This window comes from Diabrotica virgifera, chromosome 1 (assembly GCF_917563875.1).
Source record: "Diabrotica virgifera virgifera chromosome 1, PGI_DIABVI_V3a".
Taxonomy (NCBI): domain Eukaryota; kingdom Metazoa; phylum Arthropoda; class Insecta; order Coleoptera; family Chrysomelidae; genus Diabrotica; species Diabrotica virgifera.
Window position 1 is genome coordinate 238,905,594 of NC_065443.1, and position 13,917 is coordinate 238,919,510.

Below are 13,917 nucleotides of genomic sequence, written 5' to 3' on the forward strand. Positions count from 1 at the left end.
TTGCGAGTGAATATGTTCATTTTTCAACAAAATAACCACATTTTTAGACGCTTTTTCGCAAATAACTCAAAAAGTAAACATTTTGTCGAAAAAAACGTTCTTAGTAAAAATATAGCTTATAAAAAAGTAAACAAAATGGTGTACGCGTTAGGTTTCTGGATCTCATAGAACCGGAGTTATAGCCAATGAAAAATAGATTCATATTCACCAAATTTAAAATAGAATATTTCGACGTGAAATATCCAAAAAATTAAGCACTTTTTGGGGAAAACCCATTATAACTTTTTTATAGTGTTTAAAAAAAGCTATTTTAGTTTTTACAAAAAGTTTCTAGCATTAAAGTTAAGCAAGTTACGCTCAAAATAAAGTTGGTGCCTTTTGTTTTTTCAAAAAAAAAATCGGGAAGACCACCGTTTAATTAGCAACTTAAATGAAATTAATCGTTACCGCTCCACAAATTATTTTACTTATGTTGTGTTTATATGCTCTGTAAGTTTCATCGATTCAAAGTGCTTATTTTTGAAAAAAATTGGTTTCAAAGTAAAATTTTTAAAAATTTAAATTTTGAAAAATATGTTTTTTTCAAAATAACTTAAAAATTTTTAGAGATACCAAAAATCTCGAAAAACAAAAAAAAGTCAGATTTGCTTTTCTGAATATCATGTATTTTTTTGTTTTTCTGTTAGAAAAAAATTTATTAAGATTTGGTGTTTTTAAATTTGCATACATTCGTGATCAGTGACTCGTTCAGCCCCTTTTAACGGCAGCCCTTTCAATAATAAGGACTTTGAACCGATAAAACTTACAGATCATATAAACAATATATACACGAGTCAATAAACTTGTGAAGTCGTAACGATTAAGTTCATTTAAGATACTAATTAGGGGGTGATTTTCTCGATTTTTTTACCAAAACCAAAAGGGACTAACTTTATTTTGAGCGTAACTTGTTTAATTTTGATGGTAGAAATTTTTTTTATAAAACAAAAACAAAGCTTTTTTAAACACTTTAAATAAGTTGTAATGAGTTTTCCCCGAAATGTGCTTCATTTTTGGTTATTTCACGTTAAAGTTTTCCATTTGGAATTTGACGAATATGAACATATTTTTTATTACCTATAACTCTGCTTCTACTAGGTGTAGAGACGTGATGTATACACCATTTTTTTAAAAAATTTTACAGGCTATATTTTTGCTAAGAACGTTTTTTCGACAAAATACTTACTATTTGAGTTATTTGCGAAACACTGTCTAAAAGCGTGGTTATTTTGTTGAAAAAATGAACATATTCACTGCCAAATAACTCGAAAAGTATTGACTTGGTGAAAAAACTCTATAGAACAAAAGTTACTTAAAATTAGCCAGTTTATCCATTTCCTGACTTTCTTTGGACGAATATTTTTTCACCCCCAAGAGGGGGTGAAAACCACTCCCAGGGCAAAAGCACATATCGGCACAATATCACTTTTTTTCTTTGACTTGTTAGCTATGTGTATGCCAAATTTCATGTCAATCCAAGCGGTTCTTTAAAATTTAGAGATTTTGCAATATTTTACCGTTAAAGAACGGACTATTAAAAGAAGTATTTTATTTTTATAAACTAAATATTTTATGTTCGTGTTGTGTACATATCCGGTATTAAAAGCTTTAATAACAATAACACACTAGTTATATATCAATTACGGTTATTTTTTCCTAATGGACAAGTAAAAATCCCTCATAAAACTATTGTTTTTGTTTATTAAATTTTATGTACAACATGGGAGAGATAAAATATAAATGAGTATAAATAAAAACCGAAGCGGGAAGCAAACTTGTACGTATTCCAAAATTTTATCTGGTAAAATGTTCGTTTTTATATGTTGTATATCGGTGTTAATTTTATCTCAGTCCGAAGCTGGTGAGTATTTTCATTACTGCGGTTAACTTATTTTGTTGTAACATTTTGATTATATTTTCTAAGATTGGTTCAAGCGAAATACACTGCTGTACAGGTTTCAATTTATTAATTAATTTGATATAATAATTTAACTAAAATTAACTTGAGAGACTAAGAGTCACTAAAATTACGAGTATGAGAGCCAATAAAATTACTACCAATCGTTTAACGTTAAAGAAGAAGTGCAATATTGGAGAAAAATAATTCATCATCATCATTATTATGGCTTATTCACTCCTAGTGGAGTGTTTTCCGCTCTTTTGGGCTCTCTGATTCATTTATTGCAGAGAATCAGTCCTCTGTGGTCTTTTATTATTTTAGCAGCGCGTTGTGTGACTTGGCTCTTTCTACAATTTTCCTCTTAGCCCAGTCGGGATAGCATTTGACCTTGCATTAGGAGCTGCCCCAAATTTTATTTTTCTAAAATTTATGGAGGGTCAATATTAGTATAAATTTAAAATCTCGACTGAATTCCGCCGTTGCGTTAGCCGCCATCTTGATTTTAAACGAGAACCGTTTTTGCTCAATATCTCCGCCATTTTCAATTTTTTGACAAAAAGCGTGGAAACTAAAATTGTTGAAAATACGATTTTATATAGTTTCATTTATTATAATTTTTTTCGTGCGGTCGATATTTTCCGAGTTATGAGGGGAAAATAGTGACAGTTGTAGCATAATTATTGAATTATTGAATTATCTCGTTTATTATCAGTTTTACAACAAATATACAAAAATAAAGAGAATTAAATTTTGTACAATTTTGATGTCGTACATTTTTTTGATAAAATCAATATTTAAGGTAGTACGTATGTGGTAAAAGTGCTAGCGTAAGACCTGATTGATTTTGTAGCAATTGTTTTTGTTCAATATCTCCGCCATTTTCAACTTTTCGACAAAAAGTGTAAGAGTTGAAATTGTTGCAATTACGATTTACTACAATTTTTCGAGAGAACCAGTGGCGGGTCTACAAGGGGGGGAATGGGAAAATTCCCCCAACAGAGTCCAAAATTAAAAAAAAATTGTTGAAACATCACGATATAGTAGCTGACATAAAACTTAAAATATCGACAGACAAATTCAACCAATCAAACCCGCAACCAATATAATGTCTTTTTATGTCTTTTATATACTTAGTTTGGTTGATGTTTCATTGGAAGTTTCAAAAATTGTATAAAATATAATTCTCTTTATTTTTGTTTATGCACAATTATGTCGAAAAAGTTAATAATAAATGAGACAATTCAATAATTATGCTTCTCCTCCGCTTCCATGATTTGCCCCCTTAACTCGGAGAATATTGATCGTATAAAAAAATTGTGCCAAAGAAATTGTAGGAAATTGCATTTTCAAAAATTTTCTTTCCTACCATTTAGGTTGAAAAGTTGAAAATGGCGGAGATATTAAGCAACAACAGTTCTCATTTAAAATGAATATGGCGGCTAATGCAACCGCGGAATTCAGTCGAGATTTTAAATTTACACTACTATTGATCTCTGCTAAAGGATAGAATTATAAAATTTGGGGCAGCTTGGAAACAAAATTCAATTCAATAATTATGCTTCCCCCACCACTTTTAATATTTTCCCATGTAACTCGGCAAATATCAACCGCACGAAAAAAATTGTGTAAGATTTCTAATTTTATTTCATCTGATTGTGATCAGCACATCGGAGAAAAATAATTAATTAGTTATAGTCTAAGATGCGAATATAGGTCGACCTGTACCCATCTACTTGCCGGATGAAACATTGTTTTTATTAAATTTCATATATAGACAAATATTTCTAGCAGGGTTGCCTATCAAAATCGTGGCATATATTACCGTGGCACCTTAAAGGGGGACATTAACGGGTTGAAATCAATATTTAATACAATTTTTTTAAAGTATGGTAGAATTGTTTTATTTTTAAATTAGATAGGCATATTTATCACAATTCATAGATTATTATAGATTATAGATAGATATAGATTATAGATATAAAGATATAGGTTATTTTCATTAAGAAAAACTCAAAGAAGAATATTAAAAAATAAGCCAACGGTGGCAAATTTTTGAAGGCACCTCAAAATATAATGAATTTTGCGGTAGACATCAGAACTCATCATTAGCGCATGTTAAAAAAAATCAAAAATATTCTATTAGCGTATGAGTTTTGCGATATACCGCTGTCGTTTTTTAATTTTATCGACATTTATCGTACACTGTGTGCTATTTGTACAGTTCTTTAATTTTTTCTCTATTTTTTAAGTATCTACTTTTTTCAGTCAATTTAAATTCCCTGTTGTTCTGTTTCATTACCTTGCCGTTTATTGCCGTTGCTCTTAATGGGTCGATTGTATATAATAGTTGTAAAAATAGTTGTAAAAAATTGTAAAATAAATCAGAAGAATAGGTATATCGAAGACTTGGCGATGACCAAGCAGGATTTACTGCAAAACGTTCCAAGTATCAGCCAAATATATCCAGTGCAATAAGTAATCGAATATAAAATGGCCAAAAACAGAACAATCCCCTCTGCATTTATAGATTTAAAGACGGCATGTGACTTACTACCAAGAGCCAAAAGATGTGAAACGCTATGGAAATTTTAAATTTATACTAGGGATGGCGGTTGTTGACAAAACACCGGTTTTAGGTATAACCGGTTTTTTTAACTTACGGTTTAACCTGCCGGTTATAACCGGCCAAAAAACCGGTTATTCCAAAAACCGGCTTTTATTTTTTTTTAATCAATATTCAATACCCAATAAGTTATAACGTCACATTTATATTGCACTCTAGTTTTTGATAGTCCATAATGTCTATTTTCAATATAAAATCTCACAGTTTTCGATATATTTGAAAAAATCAATTCTCATTTGGTAACTTCAAAGAGCTGTAACTTTTTTAAGTGCACATTTGTATTAAGATAAATTAGGTTAAATCGATCTATTTTTGGTCTCAGAATATTTGATTTAGTTTATGACCTACCTTTCTGTTACATCCTTTATAATAATAAACTAACCCATTGAAACTTAGTGAAATTAGGTACTTATTTATTACTATAAACGTACATAGTAATGAAGTAAATAAGACTATAACGTGTATACATGTATATGAATTATAAAAACAAAAATGTAACTTCAAAAATAGTAAAGCTAGTGAAAACGAATAATGAATCATTGTTAAAATTCTGAACTGGGTGTATTATTTTCCTAAATGTTTTGCAAATTTGTTGTATATCCGAAAAAAAGTCACATTTTATTCAAGATACACAAAACTATTTAATTTTTAAAAATTTTTAAGTGATTCCACAGACTCCTTTGTGTAGGTATCGCATTTACTATAAATCATACAACTATGACTGCACATTCTGCACAGTACACATCCGATTGATATTGATACTAATATCTTTTAATGCCTGTTTTAATAGGATTCCCAATTCAGAAAACATGACCTGCTTATTCTCAAGTTCATCAAAATAGCTAGTTCAGCTTATCACATTTCTTAAACATATTTCAGTGAGCGTGAGAGTCATTAACGAATATAAATATTAAACAAATCAAGAATTATTGATGAAATTAAACAAACAGGTAACTATTAAGGTTTTATTATCTAAGGTAATAACTTATCCGGTTTTTCATCGGTTATTACATTAAAAAGAAAAAACCGGTTATAACCGTGACAAAAAACAATCGACAAAACCGGTTATTGAGAAGTAAAAATCCGGTTTTAGGTTATAACCGGTAGTTTTTTCCCATCCCTAATTTATACCAACAGTTAATAACACATGTGAAAACGTAATATAGAAGTAATATAGTAACAGTAAATATGGGAAAGAAATTTTCCAACAAGTTTAAGAAAACAAAGGGATTACTTCAGGACTGATCCACATCGCCAACACCTTCTAAAATATTTTTAGAGCAGGCTCTTGAACCTAATAAGAGGTAATATAAAGGAATGGGGGGCCCCGTCAGAGATGACCATTTATACACATTAAATTTTGCAGAAAACCAGGTGGTCACGGCACAAGATGAAGAAGACTTAAATCTTTGAAAACAGAATATCTAGCAACAACAGAAGAAACAGCAAAAACATGGAAGTCGATGAACATCGACAAATAAAAGGTACAAATAAATTTAAATACTTACGATGCATAGTGTCAAAGAAAAGAAAGATGGCCTATTTTGGACACGTAGTAAGGGGATACTGGTATAATATTCTTCAATTTATTATGATGGGTAAAATCGAAAAACGCAGAGGAATTGGTAGAAAGCAGGCCTCTTGGTTGAAGAATATCCGGGAGTGGACAGGAATAAAGAAAGCAGAACACCTATTTAGAATAGCTCGAGACAGAGACAGTTTCGCCATGTTAATCGCCAACGTCAAGGGGACTTGATAGGGCACGTTAAGAAGAAGTGTCAAAGAACGTAACAAGGAAATACGAAGTAAAAAGTCGACTGGGCAAAACCAGACCAGTTGCTTTGATCAAAAATGGACAACCTTAAAATAATACCGAAAAGATAAAAAAACATCCAAGTAATTATTTTTTAATAACTACTGTAAAGTTTGGTTACCTATCTATATTTAATATAAATTCTCTAGCTTTATCAATTATTGCAGGTTATCAAAACTATTTAAGTATTAAAGGAATGTTTATTTAAGGGCCGGTTGTTCGAACGCTAATCAAAAATGATCATTATCAAATATTTAATTACTGTCACAACTGTCAATGTCAACTTTGATTGGGTTGCTAAAAACATAATTATTGATTACAATTATGAAATTATTTAACCAATTATGTTAATAATTGTTATGTTAATTGATTAACTAATCTCATAATTATAATAAATTATAGTGTAACATAATTTAGTCTCTGTAGCAATAAATTCTCTAGCTTTATCAATTATTGCAGGTTATCAAAACTATTTAAATATTAAAAAAATGTATATTTAAATGTAAAATAATTTAGTCTCTGTAGCAAATAATAAACTATGTTTATGTACATCCAAGAAAGTTTCCACAACTCGAAGACAATAATTATTTAAGGTTGTTTAAGAAACAATATTACACAAAAAGAATACAAACAATATACATATTCCGATATTTTCCAGGTGAAAAATATATAATAGGGTCATTTATTTCACAATCAAAATAATAATCTATTTATTGTGACACTTGATATCCGTTATAATACCCATAATAAATATTTTTTTATCGTTTGAAATCTATAACGATATAATATGGCATTGTGTGGTTTACCACAAAATATTGTTTTTCATAATTCGTTTATATAACGATTTTCAATAAACGAATTTATTGAAATACAGTTACATTACTAAAGACTTAGGCATATAATAAATTTTAGATTAAATAATTAATTTTCTATTATACACCCATGGACAAAAATATTGCATATAATTATTTTGAAATTAAATTATCATGTAAGGTGAAATTTTTTGTTCAGCAATCCTTTAGGTTGCGAAGAGAACAAGTGGGTCGCGGTGGAGGTGGAGGTCGCGGTGGATGCTATTATTTCAGTAGCGGTCGATGTCAGCACATAGCAAGGAGGTTACCTGTGCTGCTCAGTCGAGCTAGGACCACTATCAAGTGAAGGAGTTTGATTAAATTTGAATGACAAAAAGATTGTGCTTTTGCTATGTTGTGTCAGTCAAGTGATCATAGTGATGAAATGTCAGCTGTCACCGTGGCTGGTAGGTAATATACCCACCAGACGGTTTTCAGTTCATCCAGGTATTGCCTCATAATATGGAAGTGAGCTGCATAATTGCTATCATATCCTTCTTCATATTTAGCAATTGAAATTCAAAGATAAACTGAGTACGCAAGAGAGATTATAGGTAGCAACTCGAGTACAGTAGCACACGAAATGACAAGGGACAGGGAATAACAACTTGGCGTTGAACACATCAATCAGAGGGAACCATCGTAGTAGATATCCATATAAAAAAAGTCATTTCATTTTCAAAAACATCGATGTAAACCTCCTGGATGGCATCGCGCTAAACTTCCACCGCAACTTACCTGCTCTGTTCTCTTCCATTCAGTACAATGTGTTTGTTTTACATGGATGTTGACATTGACCGCGACCTATTGTGGTGAATGCTACTAGTTAAGTGGCGGTCGATGTCGACAGCAGATAGCAAGGAGGTTTCCTGCGCTGCTCAGTCGAGCTAGGACCACTATTCAATGCAGTAGTCTGATGAAATTTAAATGACAAGAAGATTTTGTTTTACGATGTTGTGTTAGTCAAGTAATGATCGTGATGAAATGTCAGCTGTCACCAAGTGGTGGCTGATGGTTAATATACCTAACAGACTGTTTTCAGTATATCCGGGTCTTCTCCCACAATACAGAAATAAGCTGCATAATTGCTATCAGATCCTCCTTCATATTTGGCACTTGCAATTCAAATATGAACTGAATATTATGCAAAAAAATTATAGGTAGTAAATCGAGTACCGTAACGCACGAAGTGGCAGGGGGCAGGTTGATGACAACTTGGCCTTGAACACACCAATAACAGGGAAGCATAAGCATCCATGTAAGAACAAACTTTTCAAAAACACAGATGTATACCTCCACCGCGACTTACCTGCTCTGTTCTCTTCGATTCACTACAATGTGTTTGTTTTACATGGATGTCGGCATCGACCGCGACAGCGACCTCCACCTCCACCGCAATCCACTTTTTCTGTTCTTACAGAACGTAGATAAGACGTGCATTAACGTGCAATAAAACGAATCAGGCTTATCTAATATTACTGGCAGCAAAATATGATCTAAAATGATTTTAATGTACATGTCAGCCGTCCCTACCGTTCATGGTTTAACTTTATTTCAATAGAAATCTTTTAAGTAAAGTGGTGTAACCGTAAAGGGGTGTAATGAAAGTGGTGTGACATAGTTTGGTTCTCTGACAACCTCAAGGAGATATGTACCTACAATGCTACATGAACTTCAGTTAGTGTGTGCCAGTGTATGTCTTAAAATAAACATCTCCAAAACCAAACTCATGACAAACCTAGTACCTAGCGAAAATATCAATATTGAAGAAAACGAAGTAGAGCTAGTGGAAAAATACATATAGCTTGGATACGAAATAAAGATCACAAGAGACAACCAGGCTTCTACGAAAGACTTATCAAGAATAGACTGGAAGGCATGTTGGAAGATGAGAGAGCGTTATCTAATCAACAGTACGGATTCCGGAAAGGCAGATCGACAGTAGATGTCGCAACCTGGATACAGGATTCGGCAAAGGCAAGAAAAAAAAGGTGGGTAGTCCTTGTCCTGTTGGACATAAAAAACGCTTTTAATTCAGCAAACTGGAGCCTCATTGTAGACAGAATAGTCAAATGTGGAGCTCCGGAATATTTGAATATTTGAATAAGAGAACCGCGGAATGGATAGAAGAAAACGATTTAAAACTTGCAGTAGAGAAAACTGAAGCGATAATCTTGAGGGGACCGAGATACAGAAACAACATACTACTCGAGTACAGTGGCTCCGAAATAAGACCCCAAAAGACCGTGAAATACTTAGGAATCACGTTAGACGACAGACTAGCATTCGGACAACACGTTCAGGAAGAATGTTGAAAGGCTAAAAAAAGGACCTCGGTACTAAACAAGTTAATGCCAAATATAGGGGGCCCAGGATCACAGAAAAGAACAGTGATGTTACAATCCATCCTATCGATAGTATTATACGGGGCCCCGGTATGGTACAAGGTCCTTCGGATGAAGAAATATAAAGACATGCTTATCAGGGCACAAAGGAAACCTCTGATCAGGGTGTGCAGCGCGTACAGAACCGTATCAACCATTGCGCTACAGGTGGTGGCTGGTCCTGTGCCGGTGCACATCCTGCCTAGAGAGAGAGTCCGAATGTACCAACGGGGCAACGGGGCAATAGGTTCAGGCCCATTAGAAAGAAAGAGAAGTATAGAGTTGTGGCAGAGGGAATGGGCAGCCGAAGTCGAGAAGGCGGTCTGGACGAGATCCTTGATCCCGGATATAGTGAGGTGGTGCGGGTGTCGGCATCGGCGCGTCAACTACTACTTCACACAGTTTTTGACGGGGCATGGATCGTTCAGAAAATATACCCACCGTATAGGGAAGACCGCTGACGATCTATGTCCCGAGTGTGGGGTGGTTGATGACGCGTGGCATGTCGTGTTCGTGTGCCCTTCGTACCATGCGGGGCGTGCCGAGCTGCGCCTGGGTCTGGGATCCCCTCTAGGTGAGCCACACGAGCTAATGGACAAAGCCATTAATAGCAAGAGAGACTTCGGCCTGGTCATTGCTTTTGTCACCAAGACAATGAAACACAAGGAAGAGAAGGAGAGGCGTCTGCAGACGGGATGGCCACTATATTTATTTATTTAAAATGTGTTTGTGTCGTGGCGGACAGTGAGCGGGGGGAGGACCATTTACATCCAAACCACACTGACTGTCTATTTTTATTTTTACATGGTTTTACTTATTTATTTATTTATTTTATTGTAGTTTATTTATTTATTTACTTAATTTTATCTATACAAGTAATCGTTCTTTGAACAATTTTATCTCTCTACTTCCTGTTTATGTTCTCTATCTTTCCTTTTTCTTTTCCTTTTTTGCTTCTTTCCTATTCTTTCTTTTCTCTTTCCTCTCTCTTCTCTAATTCTATCTCCACTTTCTCTTTTCATCTCCTTTTACTCTAGTTCTTTCTTGGTATGTTATACCATGTTTTGTATCGTTTTGGGACACTCAGTGGGGAAGGACCTTTTACATCCGACCTACACAGACTGCCCCATCTAAATGTCGGAATGAATGGGTGGACGAGTAAGTGTGTATAGATGAAAGTAAGGAATGTTTGGAGTTAAATGAAAGAAAGTATGAATGGGTGGATGAGACAGCGTGGATAGATGAAAGTATGAATGACTGGAGTTGCTCGTAACTGCCAACTGACATTCTCTGGTTAGTTCCATCCTGGGTTGGGGGACACCCCGGTCGACCTACCCGCGCACGGGTCGAGCTAGGCGGTCACTTCACCGGCCTGTCTGGTGCGAGGCGTGTGCGGGGGGACGGCCGAGCGGCCAACCAATCCATGGAATGCACGCTAGAAGTGCCGGAGGGGAGCTATGAGTAAGGTCGACGGGTCAGATATGCTCGCTAAGAGCGGTTCCAGACCCGTCGGCTGGAGAAAGAGGAGGTGGGTTTAGTCGGTAGGCGGCTCGTGATACAGAGAGGGTGGGCCGAATCCGACACACCTGGGACACCTTCCCACACGGTCTTAAGAAGATTCACACCTCCCAAAAAAAAAGAGACAACCAGGCATGCGAACTACGAAGAAGAATAAACCTAGCATGGGCAGCGTATGGAAAACTCAAAGACATCTTTTAAAGCGATATACCAATTTCAAAACGTAAGACACTTGACCAATGTATATTGACTGTGATGACCTATGGTGCCGAAACTTTGACATTGACAGCTACCAGTTCTAAAACATTGCAAATAACTCAGAGCAAAATGGAAAGGTCAATATTGTATATCGCTTCGTGACCGAGTTAGAAATGAAGACTTCAGACGAAGAACAGGAGTTACCGATGTAATTTCCCGAATTACCACACTGAAATGGAACTGGATCGAACACGTCGCCCAAATCAATGATGAAAGGTGGACGAAGAGATTGCTTAAGTGGAGGCCGAGATTAGACAAAAGAAGTAAAGAAAGACCTCGTTGGACTGATGATCTCAAGAAAATATCAAGAAATTTGATGCAACGTTCTCAAAATAGAGCACAATGGAAAAAAATGAGGGATGCCTATGTCCAGCAGTGAATGCAAAGGGCTGAGTAATGATGATGATGAATTAAAGTGGTAAATGGTAGTAACGACGATATTAACTTCCGAAAGAGTGAAAGATATATACTCGAGATATATAGTTGGATTCCTGCTAAAAGATAGAGTTTCAAATGTTATTTAAAGAACTGGAGCAGAAAGTACAGGCGTTGAATAGAGGGATAGCGCAAATGTAGAGGAACTGGACTGTAACGTGAATGAACGAAAATATGTGGACTAAATGCATAATGGAATAGTTTACTAGATTTCGTGTGTGTGTATACAGTATGTCCCCGAAAATAGTACGTTCCTTTAAGGTATGGATATAAAACACAATTTAGAACAAAAAAGTCCTGTATAATTTTTTTCTAAAGTTAACCGTTTACAAGAAAAAAATTACATTGTTCTCCATCTAAGTGAATTTCTATTTTCATAAATTTGAATGACATGGCAACGTAGCCTAGAAGAACTTGCTGTGACTGTGAAAATTTAACCTAACAACCCTTTGTTCATTTATACTCTGGGCTAATTAGCAAAATTCATGGAAAAGTTACTTACCAGCAATTTTATTGCTGGAATCGAATTATAAGATCCTATATATTAATAATATAGGTATGCAAAGTCCGCAGATAGTGTGCTACTTTTTTTATAAACAAAATGGCGCCGACAAATCGTATTTTTTTTCAATTATAGCTCTATAACTCCGAAGGTTATAACTTTATAACCAAAACACCTTAATAAAAATTCACCGCAATTAAATTCTGCATAGAGATATGTTTTTCACGATTTGCTCAAAATTTTCGTCGGAAAATGCGGGTTTTCCTAACAAAAACTCTAATTTTCAAATAAAGTTTTAGGTAAGTAATTATTAATCAATAATTAAATAACTTAGTAACATCAAAGCTTTCTTGGTATATATTGTAATTCCAGAAGCCGGTGAAAATTAAACGAATATTTTAGCAACAATTCAATTGTTAATTAACAAGTTACGATCGCAATAATAACCAAAATAATCATGATACATTGATCAAACTTATAAAGATTATAAAGATGAGATGCTTATTTAATATTTTATTAACAAAATATAAATTTTTTTTTTTTGCATAATCTTTCAATTTTGAAAAAAAAATAGTTATAATACGCTGGTCTAATTAGTAAAGTACAAATAAAGGTTATTTCCAGCAATTTTATTGTTGGAATCGAATTATAAGATCCTATATATTAATAATATAGGTATGCAAAGTCCTCAGATAGTTTGCTACTTTTTTTATAAACAAAATGGCGCACGAAAATCGTGTTTTTTTCAATTATTGCTCTATAACTCCGAAGATTTTAACTTTACAACAAAAACACCAAAATAAAAATTCACCGTAATTAAATTCACCAGCAATAAAATTGCTGGTAAATAACTTTTCCCAAAAATGGCCTATTCTCCGATAATCAGCCCAGACTATTACTTTAAGGTGTGATTTTTGGAGTTGTTGACATCGTAGGTACCTACCTGCAAAATAATGGATATGGGTTTGGTTGATATTTTCATTATTTTACCTATCAGATTCAAATGACCTACAAACATACTTTTTTAAACTTTAGATTTTTGAGTTGCGCGTTGTTGCCAGACTTGAATTTGCATATCAAAATGTAGTTTCGTTTTTTGGTCAAACGGATCAATTTAGAAAAAAATGTGATAAGACTGTTTTGGTCTACATTGTGCCTTCTACCTATACCTTTAAGGAACGCACTATTTTCGGGCACACCCTGTATAGGTAGGTTTGGAGCTCCGATACGGTGGAAGGATGGTATAAAGAGAGTTTTCAAAACTGTATTTACTGTATTGTACACTGGAGACATTAGCTGATGATAATCCACGAACTATCCATATTATGTTACAGAACAAAAGTATTTTTGGATGTGTGAAATATTAGTTTTTTATATTCACCTTCAAGATGTTTAAATAAAAACAGCAACCAAATGTAGTAAATATACATAAAAATTTATTTTTGATAAAGTTGAAAAATACCAAAGGGACATAGAATTTTCTCTCTTCTCAAGCGAGTAGAATTTATTATACGTTGTCCGGAAATTTGAAAATTTTCTCCGCATTACTCACTGTCATGAGGAGGTAATATTGTTTCTTGTATAATACTTCTAG

The 13,917-nt window shown here is 34.0% G+C and overlaps 1 protein-coding gene across 1 annotated transcript in view; it reads left to right on the forward strand.

The window, feature by feature from the left end:
- The first annotated feature begins 1,833 nt into the window (after nt 1-1,833).
- Nucleotides 1,834-13,917, forward strand: part of LOC126883040 (endothelial lipase-like) — a 64,185-nt gene continuing 52,101 nt past the window's right edge. Inside the window, exon 1 of the mRNA XM_050648232.1 lies at nt 1,834-1,900. Within this exon, the coding sequence (XP_050504189.1) occupies nt 1,846-1,900 (55 nt within the window). The 5' untranslated portion in view covers nt 1,834-1,845. The remainder of the gene's footprint in view (nt 1,901-13,917) is intronic.